Source organism: Corvus moneduloides, chromosome 1, assembly GCF_009650955.1.
Source record: "Corvus moneduloides isolate bCorMon1 chromosome 1, bCorMon1.pri, whole genome shotgun sequence".
NCBI classification, from domain to species: domain Eukaryota; kingdom Metazoa; phylum Chordata; class Aves; order Passeriformes; family Corvidae; genus Corvus; species Corvus moneduloides.
The window spans coordinates 94,503,018-94,524,932 of record NC_045476.1 but is presented as its reverse complement, the minus strand read 5'-3'; the positions used below and the strand labels follow the sequence as shown (position 1 = coordinate 94,524,932).

General features: G+C 39.3%; 1 protein-coding gene across 14 annotated transcripts in view; it reads right to left on the bottom strand.

Annotated features, from left to right (window-relative positions):
- The window catches only part of FHOD3 (formin homology 2 domain containing 3), a 377,817-nt gene that overhangs the window by 319,759 nt on the left and 36,143 nt on the right, over positions 1–21,915 (bottom strand). For all 14 annotated transcript variants that reach the window (XM_032118819.1, XM_032118873.1, XM_032118846.1 and 11 more), the window contains exon 2: positions 17,550–17,656. In XM_032118819.1, the coding sequence (XP_031974710.1) occupies positions 17,550–17,656 (107 nt within the window). The remainder of the gene's footprint in view (positions 1–17,549; positions 17,657–21,915) is intronic.

Here is a 21,915-nt window from a genome sequence, read left to right as displayed (position 1 = left end):
AAAGTATGTAAAGGTGTAGTGAGGAAGAAGAGGAACTGGAAAGAAACAAGTCAAATTGAGCCTAAGAAAAAAAGGGTAGGAGGGAAGGGAAGATACTAGAAATTTTGTCTTTGTTTCTCATAATCCACTTCCATTTTAATTTGCAATGAATTAATTTTCTTTGTCAAGACTGTTTTGTCTATGATAGTAATGGTTAAGTGATCTCTCCATCTTTATCTCAATCAACAAGTTTTTTTACCTTATTTCCCCTCCCTTCTGCTGGGGAGAGAGAGTGAGAGGGCAGCTGGGTGGGCATCTGGACACTTGCCAAGGACAGCCCACCACAAGGAAAACTGTGTTAGAGAAGTATCAAGTGATGACTGCACATTTTAGTTTTCACAGAAATACTTTAATGCTATGTATAATAAAGCAGTAAAAGAAAATCCAAGGTTAAACAAGAGATTGTTGACACTTTCACAGATCTGCTCATGTAGCCTAATGGGTTTTTAAAGCACAAAGGTAGCTGTGTTTTTCATGCAAAAAGGCAAAACTGAGTCCTTCTTCACTCTGGCTCTCAGCTCCACATAGGTCTTAAATGGAGTGCCTATTTTAATTAGCTGCTACATACCTCATTTGTTTTTCAGTCAAGTTACTATTAGTTGCATTTTTTTCAACCTGGACAAGAGCACTGTTCTTGATTTCTAGGTGCTACACCTGCAAACCGACATGAGGGCGCAGACAACACCTTTCCTCTGCACCCGAATGTGCTCACCTGATGGAAGGTGGGAGGGTAAGGAAAGCCAAATGTCTTTTCTGCTTGTACAACAGCATATTCTCCCTCATTTCTCTGAAACTAAAAATGCAATTCCTGGACAAGTGGCTCTAGGTGGCCCAGATGACCTCCAGAGGTCCCTTCCAACCTCAGCCATTCTGTGATTCAGTGAATTTATTGTGGGAAAACATGCATGAAGGCAAACTGTTTTTTAGAACACCATCAAATGCAGCTTAGTTTGTGTCATGTGAATCCTAGACTCACTTCTACATGCAAGTTAGAGCACAAACTAGCACAACCTTTCTCAATTATATACTTTGCAACTCTGCTGAGAGGCTTCAGGGCTAAACCCTTCACACAGACATCCAGCAGAATCTTCTACTGGCTGTAACTTGAAACATTTTTCTAGTAACAACAAAAGTTCTTCCCTACCTTATTGTTTTCCTGCCCACAGTTATTTTGCAGAACAAAAATATTTTTTAATTCTTTTCATGAAAAAAAAAGCCAAAAGTTTTATATTATTTCTCTGAAAGATTTGCAGGAGAAGCAAGGTAACAGAAGTAGTGACAGGTATTTTCAGAAAAATATTGCCCCAAGGAAAACATATGGGAAAACCAAGAAAAGTAAGGACCTGAAAAAGAAGTGGTTAACATGCACCTGTGTACCTGCTAATAGAGGACTTAGTTCCAGTTTCAGAACTGCAACATTTCTCTATAGATCAAAAAAACCCAAAACACTAAACATAGATTTTTTTTTTTTTTAAAAAAGCAAAGCCAAAAACCTTTAATTGAAATTTCTCTTTAATAGGTCTACTTGGACATCATTAGGACAGAGTGGGCAAAGTGTCTCCCTTCTCTTAAAAACTTGAAGCGCCAAGCAGCAAATGCTATTGCCCCCACAAAAGCAGGCTGTAGTGTGGACTGTGAAATTTCCTGGAGCAGCTTCAGGTTTAGGACTGACTCTGCCCACCTAAACTTCTCCTGTTGTTCTGGCTGGACACAGTCTTTGCCTGGGCTCATATTCTGCAGATTTTTGACAGCTGCCCCTCCCCACAGGACTGCTGACTCCTCTGGAATATTTAATTTGCCAAGTTAGTGAGGAATCTTTGACCTAACCTCTCGCCCTTCCAAACATCTGATTCTGTACAGAAACTGTTTCTCTTGATCTCCCTTCCTTGATGGACTTGTTGATACACTTGACATACAAATCCTCCAAGGTAACAAAATCAGAAAACTGAAGAATTGAGTAAAGGTTGTTTCTTCCAGAATTGTAAAAGAATAACCCAGAGTTAGCAAAGTAAGTCTACGTAATCAGACATACTATTCTTCCCATCAAGAAAAACTAAACTAAAAGAAACTGCTAATGTAACAAATAATGGACATTATTATCATGGCAGTATCTAGTGTTTCAGCAGTCTGTGGAGTACAATGGCTTCAGCAGCTCTCTGCTGAAATCTACAGGTCTGTGATGATTTGCTGGAAGAACAGACAGCAAATAGTGCTCAGCCATCAGAGAGTAAATGAACACAAGGAGAATGATTTTAAGGCCTGTAGAGATTCAGGCCCATTACAACTTTATACAGTTTTCCCCTCTTTTTCTAAAAATCTAATGCATGATGTTTCTCAGTATAAACAGGGCCTGTTTTTGGTGGTTGTCCAAGCTTCAACAGTGATGCTACTTCCTCCTCCACCTCACCTCCTTAACAAAGACCCCTGAAAACTTAAAGCAAAACTTAGAGCAAGCTGTCTTCTACAGGTTCTGTTCTTCACCATCGTTGCAACTGTATACCACAGAAAAGTCTCACATACAAACGTTAATTTTTATTTTTATCTCCCACTGGTTGCATCGGCAATTTTTCCAGTCTACCAAAATCAACATGATTCAAGCCCCAGAATTTACAAAGATGAAGACTCACTTATGATGGTGCATTCTCCCCTTTCTACCCAGACCACACCATGATCATCACTACAGAGGCATTTTGTGGGGTTTAGGCATATTAACTAGATTTAACACACAGCAGCTAATTATAATAAGACCAGTCACATGTAAAATACTAGAAATTACGCAATTTCCTGCTGAATACTCCTGACTATCATGCAATATGAGTAGCACTTTTGCAAAATTAAGATCACCACTGAAAATTACTACATCCCTGATTCTACACATACCAATTTCCTGGAAAGTATGTTACAATAATAAATGCTGAAAAAAAAGGGCAACTTGAAATCCATCCATGATTTCCCAGACTCATGAACTACTGGCCAAATAGTATTAAAAAGCATGCCTGTAGGTAAGCTTGTCATGATACCAGGGTAGGGAAGGGGGGTGCCATGGGAAAGACAGGCCATTTGCATTAAAAACAAAGTAGGTTCAAAAATACACCGCAGAAGAGAGTATTTCCAACAAACGTGATTCATTTATTAAGAACAAAACCTGGACATGTAACAAAGTTTGTCACCTACTCTTAACTAAGGCTTGTATTTTTATTGATACAACTTTTTTTAAAAAAGTTTCAGTGAGTACAACTGGCTACTATTTATTTAAAAAAAATCCAAGTAGTTAATAGAGTTAATTTAATAGTTACAACTTAGCAGTAGTAGAGTAGGCAAATTTCACATATTCTGTTGACACAGTTGTTCTATGTTGAGATCAGAATCGTTACTGCTGTAAGATTAACTTCTAGTCTTTGGAGTTACCAAGACACAAAACTTTTTCTATATTCAACTTCTCTAATAAATGAAAGTAAGTAAACACATGCCAACAGCTCACTGAGTGCCTGTTTTACGGAATATAAAAGCATTATTTTGTCACTGTTTATGCACCACATTACAAATCGTTTCACTCAATTATACATTTCCAAGTCTTGATTTAAATGACATTTTGAAAATAGTACCTCAGTTGGCTGTCTTAAACAGTTACTTATTTTGAAGTAAAGCTTTTGTCTGAGCTAAGCAATCCCTTGACCAGAAGGAAAATACCAAGAATGTCGTTAGGAGTACAGAGGAGAAAAAGTATTAATAAATAAAATAATAATAATTTAAGCCCAAAACAAACAAACAAACCACACATTAAAAGAAACCAAAAGACAGCTTTCTTCTTCATGTTTCAAGGAAACTTTGAAAGGAAATTTCAAGAGAGTGTTTTATTAAGACATGACATCCTTCTTCCTCAGACCTATGCTAAAGACCTGCTGGTACCAAAAATGGGATTTTTATGTAAATATCCAATTAAGATTCATTGGCAAGACAGACCACAGTCATTTCCTTGACAAAGCTCATCTTTGTAAAATAGGAGAATGCATCAATTAACATACATTTTCTATTTCACTGTTTTCTTTCTTTCAGGACAGCAACTATGCAGACTTCCTAATATTCTTCCGAATGCCTTATTCAACCTATTGAATAAATTATTGAATTATTCAATTCAATAAATTTAGCCTTTTTTAAAACAATCTCCTGCTTCTGAAAACACATTATTTTATCATTTAAAACCAAACTAGAAAATCCCTTTTCAAACTTTCTTACTGATTGCTTAATGATTCAATAAAGAAACTTCATTAGACTAAAGGTGTTAATTCTACAAAAGGCCATGCTGTATCCTTCTGGCTTCCTCCTGTTCTGCTTTCTACACAATACTTGACAATCATGGAAAAAGCTACAGTTTTACAGCACAGCAGCAGATAAATTGCAATGGTTTTAATAACTCTCTGTAGTAGCACAGACAAGCAAACTTACTATTCTTCATTGTAATTGCTCAAAAATAAAATCTGTAACAGACATCTGAATCATCAAAAGGCCATCATAAGCAGAAGCCGAGTCGAATGCTGTTAGAAGCCACAATTTTAGCTCACAAACAATTCGGATCTTTTCAGTCAATGTAGATGAGTGTCTAAGCTCTGCTCTTAGCTAGAATCTGTACACTCTTCTATTTCTGAAATATTTAAAGGACATAAAAAAACATTACCTGATAAAGGAAAACTTGGATCTGAATCTTTCATGAAGTACTACACACATTTACATGGCAACCCAGCAACCAAGAGTGATACATCTTCTTAGGGTGACTCTGTTTTTTTGGGTTTTTTAAATAAACTAATAGATTATACTAGGCAATCATATCCTACCCTCAGAGCAGTTTTCAAGTAGCATATTCCCATGACTCTCATTTTACTCTATCCCAAGCAGGGATTTCATCCATTAGGATTAGTGTTATCAGTCAGCTGTAGACAGGGATAATTCTTGAGGATAACTTGGAGAGAAAAATAATTTGCTGTGCTAGAAAGGACAACTATGCAAAACCTTTGAAAACTACATAGTTTGTTTGTGCACATAGGAGTTCGGATATTTAAACTAATGAGTATCCTTTCCCTCAGATCCCAGCTGAGATTCTGGAAAGATGGCCTAGATGTGGTAGAAAATGAATACTAGAAGTTTCAATTCAAACTGGCAACAGCAGCAAAGGGATTGTAAGAATGGGGGTCTAGAGGATGGACCTTACCTTTCCCACTGCATCAGGCTAACAGCACAGCTGATGCCCCTCCTCATCCCGCTTTAGAGGAGTGCTGTAAAGAGCAAGCGGTTCACAGCTGCAGCCTGCACGTAACTTGTGAAACTACATAAAATACTACAGGTTACATAAGGTTTGCCCTCCTAAGTTTCACAAAATCAAAGAAAAAAAAGGAAAATAGAATCATATACTGGCAAACAGTATAGGTACCTTGTATTTTTATTATTCAGTTGTTATTAGATGGGAAGGCTTGCTGCTCCCCCAGCCTCCAGCTCCCCCCATATTCGGTTTTTCACACTGCTATGAAGTGCAGTATCAGTCAATCACTCACAGCAAGGCCAACTCTGAACCAGTGTATATCAGATGAGCCAGGCATATATTTACCTGACACCAAGCCCCTCTTGGAATAACCATTTTTTTCATAATCCTTCAGAACCACTACCAAAGCAAACACAACAAGCTACTGAATCAAGCTAAATTAACACCATGGGCTGTAGCCCATTATGCCAAAGACGGCAAAGGTTGGATGAAAACTAACCTCAACCTGATAACACTGAAACTATTTCCAGACTTGAACAGCATTTAACATCAGCCTAACCTGACAACTTACCCTATAACAATTCTCTCCTAATTCTGCCTGATGTAACAATCTAACCATTATGAAAACCTATCTAAGGCAGATGCTGCTTTCAAAGTACACATGCACAACACATGTTTCACATTTTGTTACAGCCTCTCATACCACTCAGGTTTCTTCGTGGACCACTAACCATCTCCAATAATCGTATCCATGTTTTCCAACAGAAGTAGCTTAATGAGAACAGCATTCAGCAATTCCTGAGCTCAAGAAAGAATCGCTGACTCCCACAAAAGATACCTAGACTACAGTATGCCACCAAAAGCAAACACATGGCAACAGACCTGCTCTAGAGTGCATTACTTTTGCAAATGGCTTTTGCTTTTTCATTTCAGAACCTGTGCATTTCCATCTTCACTGCACACACATTTTAGGGAGTGGAAAATGCTTCTGCAATGGGGTATTGCCTCACAGTCATTTGCTTCATAGCTTAAGGTGCTCCACAGCAGCAATGGAAAACAAACTGTTCCTTGTTGAATGCATAAAGGATGAAATTTTTGCCAGAGTTCAAGCACTTGAGTCTATCAGGTTTTCCCTGAAAAAGATCTGCAAGCCAGCACACACACAATAAGGAAAGTGTTTTTTAACCTGCTATTAATCAGACAGCATAATTCTAGGCTTTGATTTCAAAGCTGTTAAGATACGGTTTGACTGCTGTTTCACTATGATATGCTTCTCCATTCAACTGCAGATTCAAGAGACTGAAAAAAAAAATTCTGACCCTTTAAAAAAAACGTTGTATAAAAGCCAAGTCTTTTGGAAGTGAGAGAGTGCACATGTGCACGGAGAGAGGAATTAAGAATCTCCCTGAAAGTCATTCAAAAAATCTTATCCAAACAAATAACCTTTTGAAGTTCTTCGGTGATTATTATCCAAAGATCCAACTGTCATGTTCAAACTCATGTTATTGCCATTGAATAATGGAAGCAGAGGAACTCAGGAAATAATATCAATAATTAAAAAGAAGTCTTTTACATGCTAATACTCTTCAAATGGACGACAGCATTAGCAACCTATTCTGGTACATGACAGGCTGTTGGAGACAAACACACTCATCCTCATAGGAAGTCAGTGGGCTTTTCTTTCTTACCTCATTCTTTCCATCTAAAAAATTATTGTGAAGTCAGAATGTGTCTGCATCCCACTCTTGCAATACACTTGTAAGTCATCTGATTACTTAGCAGAAGCGTTTTATTCAGAGCATTCCTGGATCATGACACGTTTACTAAAGTAATAATCATTTGACAGAAGTGGACAAAAATAAGTAAACAGATAGCAACTATTCACGTCTGTTCACTCTGCATTAAAAAAATTAATTATAAACACAATTAAAACTTTACTGATCCAGCTAGAAATAATCCCAGCAGATTACCGAAGCAAAAACTGGGCAGGCAAAATCTTGCCAATTATAAGCGCAAGCAACAGTATACAAAAGAATAAAGTATGCTGAGATTTGTACATGTTTTCTTCTCTGCAGATTATTCCAATATTACATTCTGTGTTTGTTAACATGATTTTAACAAATAACTGCCTCATTCCCTACTAAAACCCTATAAACCACCCCAAAAAAGTTACATCTGCATGCCAGTGAGTGGAAGAGCGTCCTGGCTGACACACCAATGTCTGTACAATTGCACAAATAAGTGCCCACAGACTGTCACTACGAGGGGCTGGGTTTTTATGCCCCCCGAAATCTTCACAAGTATATTCACTAGGCTGGGTTGTCATTTTTCTTTTTTTTCCCCCCCCCTCTTTTTAAATGGAAACAATATGAGATAGAAGGAGAAGGGGGAAAAAATAAGAAATTCACAAGTGTCGAGTGAAACAATCAAGATATTTACCAAGTATGCATTATAAGCCACATGAATAGCACTAAATTATTTATTACTAATGTATTCCGAGTACATGTCGGTAAAAGGTGGAGCCTTCTGCATACCTCACCACAAGGCAATGATTTTTGCCAAAAGATAACGAATCACTTTTACACTCTCTAAAATGCAATGAGTTCAAAATGCAGAAAACATTGGTTCCATTTGTCCTTTTTAGTAGTTTGGATAGTAGTAGTATGTGCAAGCAAACTTCAGAAGCTGGAAAGTGAGAATCCCCTCCCCACTTCCTCTCCTTACTTTCTGAATCATCATGCTGGCTCTTTCTCAGTTGTTAATGGCTCCATTTCCACACATTAAAACAAAAACCTTCCAACAGCCCCTCGAATATTTGAGGGTCGACTGCTGCCTTCACAGTCAGAAAAAGACCATTTTTAAAGAGCTGTCATTCATGAACAAAACTATGTCCCTTCCCAACCTAAAAGCTCAACACATATGTAATTGTTTTCAGTGGGATGATTATCCTGTCATTTAGCATGATCAGTTAAATCTCCATCTTATATTTTTGTATTAAGAAAACTCAAACTTTATGAGTTGAAAAATGGTGAGGAGAATTGCATTAGAAGAGCTCTTTTAACAATAATATTGTTTCTTGGTAAAACACAAAACCAAAAGCATTGTTTCCACACTTCTTGTCAACCCTGCATCATGTTCGTCCTCAGAAATGACACATCACTTGACCAATGCTTTCCAATTCTTAGGTTATATATTTCCCACTGCTGTCAGTAACTTTCAAGCTCTGGATGCACATTCCTCCCAGGAATCTTTACATTGGGTGATTTCTGGTCATGTGGTTTTGCTATCACCTGTAGTTCGAAGTCCACATTACATGAACATTTTCATTTAAAACCTTTTCACCCTTGGAGAAACAGATGCCTTGAAATATCTGGATTTTTAGGGAAAAAATGTTATAAGAACTGGAAACCTACAGGACAAGGGCAAGGAGGAAAGTAAAATAAATTAATCTCCAGCAGATGGGTCATTTGATGTTTCCATGTCTTCAGGAAAACGGTCCCTCCAGTGCTCCCAGAAACACTGTGGGACCATCAGTTTTGGTTCCAGACCACTTCAGGTGGTCTGGGTGCATCAAGAAGAGCATTGTCAGCATAACGAGGGAGGTGATCCTGCTCCTCTACTCAGGACTGGCAAGGTCACATCTGGAGTGCTGTGTCCAGTTCTGGGCTCCTCAGGACAAGAGATACACAGCTCCTGGAACACGTAGAACAAAGGGCTACCAAGATGATTAAGGGGCTGGAGCATCTCTCATGGGAAAAGGCTGAGGGTGCTGGGCCTGTTCAGCCTCAAGAGAAGACAACCAAGATGGGATCTCATCAATGTCTGTGAGTATCTGAAGGGAGGGTGTCAAGAGAATGGATCCAGGCTTTTCTCAGTGGTGCCGAGCAAAAGGACAAGAGGAAATGGGCGGAAACTGATGCACAGGAAGCTCCACCTGGACATAAAAGAGAATTTCTTTACTGTGTGGGTGACTGAGCACTGGAACAGGTTGCCCAGACAAGTTGTGGTGTCTCCTTCCTTGAAGATATTCAAGAACCATTGGGACACAATCCTGTGCCATGTGCTCTGGGATTGAACAGGGAGCAGGGAGGTTGGACCAGAAGTCCCACTGTGGTTCCTTCCAACCTGACCCATTCGCTGATTTTGTGACCAACTTCATTAGAAGTTCCATAGTTGCAGAGCAGAAACAAACAGCACCTGCATAGTAATCTTCTTTCTCACAAAGGCCCCTTCTACCTGACCTTACTCTGACTTACAGTTCCATAAGGGGCAGCTAAATTTTTTTATAATTAAAAAAAGCAAAAAAATGACTTAGCTTGTAAAAAACAGGTTTAAGAAATTTTCATAAACATTTCTCTTTTACTAGAAATCATTCTCTACTACCTTAAGGGAAAAACCCCTATCTTTTATGGTTTTCCAATTTAATTGATGATACTAAAAAGATAACAAAGTGAAGATGAGATTATTCAAAACGGCACAACACATTTCAAAGCAACGTCCTACTCACTTAATTGGCCATTTATGCTTTCTCAGAATGTGACCATTTTAACCAGACTCAGCAAGAACTATTTTAAAGCTGTCCTACCTTGCAGTAGAACACGCATATGTGTATGTAGGTACATAAAGTCTACTTTGCACTGATTAACATACTGCTTTGTGTCTCTTTCTGCTTTTGGAAGTTTTCCATGAGCATCACATTTGGCAAGGGCTTCTTCCCAACTTGACATACAAATTCTTAAATATAAAACACTGCTCTCAGGCCACTTATTTCTCCATATTAATTCCACTTCGGAAATGGGCTTTATATTTATTGCTGGGCCATCAATGCTTTTGCTAGCGAGCACAATTACTGAGCACATTTACTGAGCAGTAAATGTGAAATCAACTAGTGTTTTGCTGTACTTCTGTGGTCTTAGCCCTGGCAGTATTCACTAATTTTCATGGCTTCATTACTGGAGATCCTGGGCTAGTCACAGATTTGCAACAGTTTAAGCTGTTAGCTCACAACTGGAGGTTAAATTGGAGACACTTATTTTTATCAGAAGCAGATTACCACCTTAGTTTAGTCAGGGGTAAACCAAACAAACACACACCACACACCACGCACACAGACAAATGGATTCCCATGGGATAAAGCAGAGTGTGACCTTGCTTACACAAACCTCTGCATTTACTACCGGGTAGGAGCACACACGGGAATGGTTGCCATGGAATAGGAAGTGTAGCTAATTCACAGCTTTTATTAATTACCCTGCACAAGCTCCCTCGGCTGCCCACAGGCTCTGGGCAATACTACACTGCTTTGCCCTGGCAGGCAGTGAGTGCCCACGGTGCTGGTGTTGTTCCAGGTTTGGATTCTCAAATCAGTGGTTCTGCTCGCAACAGGAGTTGAGTTCAGAGCAGCCCTGCAGCGCTTTCTGGCAGCCCTACCTGAAGCCCCGCAGATGATCTGTTTATGGAGAGAAGAAGGGATTTCCTGCTCACAAATTGAAGGGAAACACATTTCCAAGCCTCGAGAGCCGCTCACTTAACTTACAGCCTCATCATCGAGGAGGAGGGCAGAGTGCAAACACAGCTATTAAGCAGCTTCAATGTTAATAAAATTAAATGGTTTTAAATAGAACATCTGGCATCAGCTGTTTCCATAAGCTGTTTTTATTTAAGTTTCCACCATAAAATATTGGACTTCTCAGCTATTTTCACATGTAAACCTGAATGCCAAATTAGACTATCTTTAAAAAACGTTGTCCTAGGAAAAACTGTAAGAATTATTCACACGCTTTTTGGTTTGGCACTTTATTTGGTATGTAACGGGCTGGGAGAGAGCTAAGCACAAGAGTATTTTTGCAATACATTTTACAATGGAAATTATTTTTGAATAAAAACACTCTTATTGCATTCATTTGCCAGCAGTAATCACTAAATTCAAAAACAGCAGATCTTCAAATGTTTCCACAGGTACCTTGGTACAGATGTAGATTTTTCCCTTTACAGCTGACTAAACTCTGGGGCAAAGTGGGAGAGAAAGAGACACAGCTGCTGTAGTATTGACAAACAAAAGCTGTAAAATCATGAGCCAAGCTCTTAAAAAACCCCAGCACTTAAACGCCATCACCAAAAAAACGCCCACCCACTAAAAACCCCCCATAGGACAAAACCAGACCACAGAACACTTCAGAACTTGGTATGTGAGGTGCTGTCTTACACCCCAAAAGCTGCCATGTGCTTTGGACACTACTCTCAGGCACATGGATTAAGAGCACTGTGCCCCTTCACATTTCTTAAGTGCCAATGCCAAGAGCTGCCCACAGCCTGCCCCAGTCAAGTCTACCAATCCCAGGTTCCTGCTCACCCCAAACCAAAACCACACACAGCGTAAAGAGCTCATGAAGACTCCTTGTCCAAGCCAAGAGAGCCACTACTTTGGATGCTGGTTCCTTCTCAGTTGAAAGGAGTGCAGTACAGTTTCCAAGACTGGGGCATTTGGAGAAGAGCAAAACCAGCTCTGCTTCCCTTTGAAGGACATGTTTGGCACATCAGTGAAAGGTCAGTCTTATCCAGTATTGCAACTTTTCTTTTGTAGGCTACTTGGCCGAAGGTTCTTCATGTAGACTGGAATGAAGCTGTAAGGTGCACAGACTGCACCCTCCTCTGACACCCCCAGAAATCTACTACACACAATAAGTTGTGATTGCTGTAATTTCTGTGCTTACTCTCACACTCCAGGTCCCTCCTAAACAGCACACACCAAAACAGGGCACCACAGGTTCTTTCCAAAAGCTCACTTCGACCTTGCATTTTGTGTCTTTTGGTGCAATCAAAGTGGCTTGCAGTCTCTGACCTCAATATATGCAGAAGAGACTTACTTCTGCACCATCAAGTCAGCTTTAAAGCTGAAACTATGTAAGAAAACAAGCTGTGGCCTGCAGTAAAATTTATTCAAGTTTGCTATTATTTTGCAGATGCTTGTTTTCTAAACACATTTTATATTCACAAATCAGTATTCATTTTTTAACTAAAAAAGTAGTAGCATTTTACTATTAGTAGGAACCTTAATTTGACAATCATTTCTTCACAAGATACTGTGTCAAGGAGATCCACTGACAAGAAATCCTTTTCTCTTAACTGGTGAATAATTTCCATGGTGGAACTTCCAACTGTTAATTGACTCCATCCTGCCTTCAGAGCACATCCCCCAGAGTCGCAGGTCTCATTTGTCAGGCCTACAAAATACATGCACATTTGTGTAATTATTTTGGTTACATGCTGTGGAAGCAGGAATGCTCAGAGATGACTTGCCAATTTTCTGTACAGGGAAACCATATGGGACCAGTAATTTTATTTCATTTTGCTGTCAATGGTTATTGCATGATAACTATGAAAATGAATTACTACAGTTCCACCTAAAGATTAATTTCAATATTTTACCTAATTATTTTTTTACATATAAACAAAGACATTGTAACAGGATTATGAAGCTCAAAAGCCGCATAAAGTTTTGAAAATATAGGTAGTAATAGTTATTGCACTCAATCTTTGTGAGGTAATTAAGAACAGCATCAACTTACTCATCCATAAAAACCAATTATTTCTTTAGGAATGTGACATCTTAATCTGTATCACCATTTATTCTGCAAGAGTAAGGTTTTAGCTAAACATCCACTTCAAAATGTGGTTCAACATCTCAATCTGATACATTTTAGACTGGAATACTGCTACCCTGTAGAAATTCTTACACCTTCCAAAAATTACCATAATCTCTCAGCCCAGGTTTTTTGGTTTAATGTTTCTAGGGAGCTGTTTTTCTTGTGTTTTTGTTGGGGTCTTTTCTTGCTTTGTTACATGCTTTTTATTGTGACCATCAATTACATTTTTCAGATTCAGCATTTCATCAGACCTAATAGCTAAATGTCACAGAAAGCAAAATATTTGGGTGGACTAATATATTCTTCACAACATGAGTAAATAATGTCAATAAGCAGTCACAATCTCCTGTTTGGAGCAACACAATGACAATCTTTCACTGGCACTTCCCTTATTTTTCTTGTTGTTGGAACAGAGAAACACAGAAATGACATCAAGACAAAACACAGAGAGAAAGCTATCAGAAGTTGAGAGCATTTTCCACCTGTGAACAAACACAAATACATTCTGTTTAAACTCATACAAAATCAGCATAGAATCTACTAGTTTTCAGTACTGCTGTAAGAAATGACCCACAACATTTTTGTAAGACAAAAACTAAATTAACTTTCAAATGCATCCCCAACTTCCTTATGTAAACAAGTGACAGAAAGTTTTCATTCTCACAATTGTGCTATTTGCAAAGTCTAAGTGGGAAAAAATACAGTACATAAGCAGGAAAAGAATGGCAGAGATCCCTGCCAGACTCCATTGCCTCCAACAGATTCTGAATCAAGCCCAGAATGAACAGCACCATCAAGAGGGAAAAGGTCTGTCATGGGGCTCACCCAGGCAAAATGTCTTGAGATAGGGTGTCTAGAAGGAATGCAGAAACATTAGCGCTGAAGCCATTTGTCAGAAGTACTTTAAAACAATCCCTGCTGAACAAAAGTCTTGAAAACATATTCCCTGAAGAAATTTTAATTTCTCACAGCATAATGTCTAAAGAAACTCATGCTCTGCATTTTAGGATTGTGTTACCTTGTGGGCTACCATGAAGGCCTGTTAAGATACATCCATAAAGAGAGCTTGAGCAATTATATGGTAATTTAAACAGATCAGCTGCTTGACAATTCTTGCTTGCTCTGTGAAATCTCAAGGAAGCCAAGGAAAGGAGCTTCACCTGTCACTGACACCTTAAAGCAGCCGGCCCACCTAAAAAACCTCCACATCACCACCCTACACAATTAAGCATCCACTAAGTAATTTGTGTTGGAAGCAAGAGAAAAAAACCAAAACAGCTAAGCAACCCAACAAGCAAGTGAGCCATGAACACATTCCAGACTTGAAAAGAAATGTCATTTTCCTACATGCTCCTACTGACCCTTTTGCTGGCTGCAACACCTTCTGCAGGACCAGCCTCATTACTTGGCCAGATGTTCATCCTGGCTCTTCCAAAACCAGCCCCCATACAAAAGCAATCTGATTCTCCTGAATCCCACAGCTATTCCCAAGGGTGCAAATGGCAGCAGGTAAAATTGTGTAGACAGGAAAGCAGTCCAATCCCCATACATGTTTTGCTCAGTTAGCCCTCCAGAGTACGAGGACAGGTGTTGGCTTTTCTCCTTCCCTAGACAAAAGTTTTGATTCTGCTGGAGTGGACAGCAACTACCACATTCAGTAACAGAAGAGCATTCATTTGAAATTGCACAAGTACATATGTTTCTTATACAGGTTATTTACAGATACACATTATAAACCTCCAGCAACTGCCACCATTCTCTTCTTTCCTCTTGAAAAAAGTCCTTAATGTTTTCCACTATGCTCATCCAATCCCTCAGAGAAAAAACAAATTCCTACAGCCTCTCAAAACAATCAAAACTTTCAAGATTTTGCTTTCTGCTTGTTTTGTTTTATTTACAAGTCTCCTTTCAACAGTGTTAAAAAAAAAATCTTCATCATCTTTCCCGGGACGAACAGGAACTTTTGGCAAAAAAGATGCTGAAAACAGCCAGATTACAGGACATTCTAGTCACTTTGAATAGGAGTTTCCACAGCTGAGGTTCTAAAATTTTAAAAATATCCACCTACTAAAGCTTTCACTCAGAGTTCAGCAAGCTTCAGTGACCCTGATGAGCACAGCAGCTTTGGCATGGCAGAAAGGCAGGTCCTGAGGTAGCCTAATCTCAGAAAATTAAAAGCTTTGAAGATTAAGAGCAGGACCTTGAAATGACCCAGACAGAAAAAGAGAGAGACTAAATGGTTTCTGCAGGCAGTCCCTCCCAGACAGCGGGCTGCTGCTAAGCTCCCAAGGTCTGCAGCCAGAAGCTCCAGCTCAGGAGCGCTCCAGCTCAGGAGCACTCCAGCTCAGGAGCGCTCCAGCTCAGGAGCGCTCCAGCTCAGGAGCGCTCCAGCTCAGGAGCGCTCCAGCTCAGGAGCGCTCCAGCTCAGTGCTTTGGTCTCAGAACTCCAAGATGCAAAACTGGAGTTTAAGTTGCTAGAAAGACAGGACTGAGGACAGCATTACTGACCTCATTTGATACCCTATGTGTAGAATATTCAGTTTTTCTGAATAACATCATGTAAGTTGCATTTACCCTGAAGTAACAATGCTAAGTCCTACAGAGGAGCTTATCCCACACACTTCCAAAATTCTGGTTGTTCTTGTTTATATTCTCTTCTCTCACATAATATGGACAAAAATAAGATGCAGAAATCCATCTGAATCCTCGCCAGTACAAAACTCCAGTTCCATGGAGCAGCAGTTCCACGTTTTTTGGTTTGGTTTTTTTCCTAGGACAGCCACCACTGAGAAAATTAGAATCATATTTCAGGAACAATTCGTATCATTGATTTTACATGCCCAAAAGGAGCATGAAAATAAAACAAGGTGGATATTGCCATTTCAAGAGCAAAGTCTGGCAGGAAAAGCACCAAGTGGTCTCTCACTTGCCAAATTGCTTGGCAGTACCAAATTGCTACTGTGGGGTGTCAAAACTAGCAAAGTTAAAATTACCAAAATTATCATTGAGACACCAATGGAAGGGAAAAAAAGTGACAAACTCAAAACATATTGCTACAAAAGCAAAAAAAAATTTCCTTCATATTACTTGTTTTCAACTCATCATAAAATTACCTGGAAATAGGAACTTGCTGTTCTTTGCAGTGATTTTTATCACCTCTGCATAAAACTGAAGACCATATCAACTTCTACACTCAACACTCCCATTGCATAGGAAAGGAAGCTCAGTTCAGCTTGTATTGGCTACTCTGTCTATTGAAGATCTCTCTTTTAAGTGGTTTCTAATAGAACAGTTTTTATCTTGCAATGGTTGCAAAACATGCCCCAAATCCATATGCGTGAATAAGACATACACAAATGCACACACGTGAGTATCTGGAACATATTATTTAAAATTCTTCTCCACATAAAATCATCTTCAGAGGCAGAGTTTAAATTTGTAAGACATATTCATCAAAGGCAAGACAGCGATCAGAAAAAGTGGAGAAGGAGTATAAGCACAAGGGCTGCATCTCCTACTGTTAACAAACTCTGACCAATTCAAAATTCAGTTAATTATTAGGTAGAAGTTCTTCACCCAGAGGGTGTTTGGGCACTGAAACAGGTTCCCCAGGGCAGTGGTCACAGCACCAACCTGACAGAGTTCCAGAAGCGTTTGGACACTGCTCTCAGGCACATGGTGTGACTTTTGGGGTGTCCTGCGCAGGGGCAGGAGTTGGACTCGATGATCCTGATGTGTTCTCTTCTAACTCAGCATGTTCTGTGATTCTATGAATTTCCTTCTGACACAGCTGCATTTCTCACATGTGAAGTCCATGCCAAAACGCACCCATAAAATAATCGCAACTATCCAGGCCAGTATAGTAACCAGAAAGACAAAAATAGATCTAGTTTTTCTGTTCATTTTACATCTTAACTAAGACAATTGCCTGAAAGGTCCAGAAAAGGAAATTTCTTCAAAAAGGAAGTTGTCTATGTGCATTGACACAAACACACACTGATGCTAACTTCTGCTTTCACTTTCAGTTCTCTTAAGAAGTGACTATGGAAAGCTGTGTCATAGCAATCCATGTGTGCCAGCAAGAACTGAGTAAGAGAAAAAAAGCAAGAGAGGAGAATATTCAAAAAACAACATGCACCTCCATCCCTTGGGCTGGCTTAATCAATTCCAGGAGTAAAAAAAGAAATCAATAAAGGCCTTTACTTCAAAAATATAAATGGAGAACTTAAATATCAAGGCAAAATAAATTGAGTTTATAACTTGAGGAACATCATCCCAATATAAGCCTCTACATGACTACTATCATGAGAAAGATCTCAGTGTTCTCTGAACAAACCATCCTCATTTATCAAGTTTCAAAGAACTATAAAATCTTATTAGACTAATCAAGATATTCATATTCATAGATTTCTTTACAGTATGTCATCATCTTTTAAAGAAACTGTAAGAGTGAACATAGAGAGAGAAGTCATAAAACTCTTAATCATAAAAAGGGGCAGACATACGGGCATAGAAAGGAAAGATTCTTATCTTTTCTGTTCTTATGCTGACCTGAACAGATGAAGTTAACCACATGCTTGTTTAAAAATGTTTAGTAAACCTTTACTTACCCAGCATCCTCCTGGAAGCCTTCTAATTCATCTCTTTGTTCTGCTAGGGTGGATTCTAGATCCAGATAGGTACCATTATGAGACAATTGCAGGGTGCAGTCATCAAGCTGTAGAACAAAATTCAGAGTGTTAGATTAGAGCAGTCATTCTCTCTAACATACCTCTGATGTTGCCTTCCCATTTTCCAGGTCCCCAGACAACATCTCCCTAAAACAAGCTTTATGTTGGGAGCAGATAAGAAAAAAGAGTACTGTTTGGCAATTTATGCAATCCCAGATCCATGTTCCCTAGACCATACTTGCTCACAAGAGTATCAACACAACTAAAAAACAGAGAAATTTATTTGAACATACAGAAGAAGATGAGAGGGGTTTAGCACAGTGCCTTTAAAATGCAATACAGAAAGAGAAGTTAATTTCAACGTGTATCTAGGATATAAATGACTGCTCTCCATTCTTACAGTACAGTCATTAAGTAGAGTTTCTGAGCCTCTGGATGAAGATAGAAGGAAGAAGGAGCTGTTTTGTGAGCTACTGAATGGCTCCTATGAGGACAGATACAGCCAAGGGACAATGCAAAACATGGCAGACAAGCATTGGGGTCCTGCAGTGAGGGCGAGAACAGTCAACCAAGTCACAGATTTTTCTGGTATTCTGCTTTTAGGACCAGGCACTAACTGGCCCCGGAGGGTGCAGGGGAACTTTCCTGGGCACTGGGTGGGGGAGGACTGGAAACCTGTGCCAGCTTCCTACAGAGGTACTGAGGTAACAAAGGACCAGACCTGAGTGCAGAAACCTGCCTGCAATGATGCTTAAGAGGATGGGAGGTAACAATTAATAAACTATCTTTTTTTCTCTCCTGTATTCTATCATCTTCAAGTTTTCCAATAATTGTTCCAGCTGTTGTTACAAAGAGCCAGATTTGATGAAAGTTAGAAAAGAAATTTTCTGGGGTTTTATTTGCAGGGTGCTCATCACAGTAGAAGATCTAGGAAGAATCATTCCAAAACTCTGGCTAACCCATTCACCAGGAATACAAAATAATTACTGGATCGAGAGGGATAACTAAAGAAGCTGGGAGAAGAGCTAGAAAGGAACATGAGCTCTTCTCTCACCATGACATAACTCAGTGTCAAATAACAAAGAATGAGTAAAAAAGCCTTCCCAGGGCAGGGGAACAAGACAACATTTACCAAGGGGCAGGTGAATGTACAGGGTTGTCCTGACTCACCACTAGGGAGGTAAGTGACCATCTGCTCAGAGAATCCAGCCCAGAAGCATAAAAAAAGACATCAGTGAGTCCAGTTGAACACACTTCTGGGACCTTCATGCGCAGCACTGCACTGGGGGTCCTTTTGTGACTGGTCCCAAGTTCACAAATATTGTAACATCCAGACATGTTGTGCTACTAGACACAAAATCCAGTCTGACAGCCAAACAGAACAGAGAATCATTAAGGCTGGAAAAGACCTCTGTGATCATCAAGTCTCACTGTTAACTCAGTGCCACCATGTTAACCACCAAAGCATGTTCCTCCACGCCACATCCACATGCCTTTTGAACACTGCAGGGATGGTGATTCCACCACTTCCCTAGGGAGCCTGTTCCAACACCTGGGCACCCTTTCAGTGAAGAAATTTTTCCTAACATCCAATCCAAACCTCTGCAGGATCAACTTGAGGCCATTTCCTCTTGTCATAGAATCATAGCATGGTTTGGTTGGAAGGGACCTTAAACATCACCTACCTCCAACCCCCTATGTCATAGTTTTCCTGCTGCACTATGGGTTCCAGTTCCTCCTGTTTGCTGCCTATGCTGCATGCATATGTGTAGATGCATTTCATTTGGGCGATCAATCCTCCTGCCTTTTCAGGGGAAGAAGCTCCAATTCCTGCATGAGCATTCGCAGGTGCTTCTGCATTTTCTAGCACATCAATAACCCTTGGCGCTGCATGGATCTCCACCCCCTTCCACTAACGAGACAGCAGACCAAAGGACCTCACTAACACACTGTCTCTCAAACAGTGGCCTTGTGCCTCCAGGTCTGTCTTCAGTGATCATGATTTTATCCCCTCACCCCTTCAAATCTTGTTTAAAGCTCTCTCAGTGAGTGAGACCTGCTAACTCTTGTGTGAAGTCCCTTTCCCCCTCCAAGACACACATACCCTGTCTCCTGATGGCAGGCCAAGTGTCATGATCAAAGAACCCAAAATGAAGACATTTCATTTCTCCGGATTTCGCAAAAACAAACTGACAGGTTCATTGCATGCCTCTGTCTACCAAAAAGCAACCATGGCAATGTTGGTGTAACCAACATCCCTGCTGCAAAGGCAACTTTGAGAAGAGTCGAGTATCTAACACCATACTTCATGCCAATCTTCTGCCACAGGTGGCAGCCAGTGACTCTCTGAAGGGGTAAGCAGGGGTCTGAAACAGCCAGTGACTCAAGGAAAGGAAATTACCACCCTTTATCACTTCCGTGGATTTTTCTTTCTGCTCTTTTTAACACTTAGAAAGAAAATCAATTAAAATCTATCCTTGATGAATTACCTCTTTTAATTTCCCATCAAAGTTTTGACTCCCAGGACCTGTTCAGGATAAGCATAATAAGCAGCTGCTCATCTTATCTGGCAGTCAATACCTAAACTTAGTCACCCAGTTTCCTGCCACTGATTCACATACAATAAAAGAAGACAAATAGTGTATTCTGGATTAGCTGCATTGGAAATAATGTAGAAAAGCTCGTTTATAACTAGAGTGCGACTTTTGGATTAGTCCACGCCACTATGCTTTGTACTGTTTGCACCTTGAAAGGAAAGTTCAGCCTCTGGAAAAAGGGTAGAGAGAGGAGGTCAAGCTGTTTTTCAAACTTGTTCCGGTTTTTTTGCTTTTCTTTTTTGGATTTTTCCCTGGTGAAGGAGTAAGCCATTAAATAAGGTGACATAAGATTTTACTCTGATTCCTGGGGATTAAAGAAAGCAAAGAACCTGCAAGCGCAACCCTCTAATATTAAAAATACAACAGTATTGCTACTCTGTCTCTTTCCAGTTATAAAGGATATTATTAACCTATACTAATTCAAAATACACTCTTTAGAGAAGAAGGACTAAATACTACTCTGGGAAACTTTTTTGAAGTAGTTCAGGGTATGTAATGAAATGCTAATTTATTCAAAGTAATGCCAAAAGGCAAACTACTAATTAGATAAATGTTGTGCTGTCTCTATGGAGATTAGGATATTTGCCCACAATTTCCATTTATACTGCATAATTAAGGAAAAGAAGTTGTGCTTTACTAATATCTTGTGACTTTAGTGTACAAAAAGTACTATGGGAACAGGAAGTCCTTTATGGACAAAAAAAATAAGAATAGTACATTGTACCTATGTTCATCTCATTTTCATAGTTTCAGCTGAACATGGTATTCATTTGTGCTTTAAGGCACTGTACATTGCATGCTGTATTTGTTAATAAGAGTTATGGTAATGAGAGAAATGGTAGTATCTTTTATTTCCACTACTTAATGATGAGTCTTGCCAAAAAGTTGGGGTTTTTTTCTTCCCTTTCGTGTGTACACACAAAGATGGAAGCGATCAAAACAACACTTTTAAAGTTAAGGTAAGTATTAAGGCAATCAACTCTTAAAATCTTCCTTATATAGGATCACTTTGCTACTCTGCCTCCAAGTTTCACTTGCACACATATTTTACAGGCAGAATACAAAAAGAGAAGCCACTTCATTAATTATTTTTAATTAGTAAATTGCCTGCATTTTTCAACACAAAGGACAGCTGATGTTCTCTCATTAGTGCTTATTAGTAACAATTCAGGATGTTGGTCCCTCCCCTCTGCTCAACGTTAATCCCAACGTTTATCTGCTACACATCACTTCTCCTCTCTCTGGAGACTGTCACAAATAGCCCCATCTAGTTCATTCATTACATGCTTCTCCCACTGATCATAATTCATATTGAAATCCTTATTAAAAACCGTCTTCTCTTAGGAAAATCAAAAGGCAGAATTCATACAAACAATCTTTAAAAAAACATTTAACTGAGCTGTTTTACATCATCATGAATGAGACTGATATTCAGCTTTTTAGAAATTATTTTATTTATTTAACCTTTTTCTTCATAATTTTCTTTAACCGTTCAGTATTCCTTACTAGTCCCAAAATTCTGATTTGCATTTTGTTGTTATTAAACTGCATAATTCATTTACACTAATACCAAAAGGTGAGATTCACCAACACCTTTTCAAAATCTTACAAAGCTGTTTGTTCTAAAGATCTCTAACCCATCCCTTCAAATTGTTTATCATTTTTTGCATCACACTTTACGGTATTGCCAAGAAGAGCCAAAAGGTCGA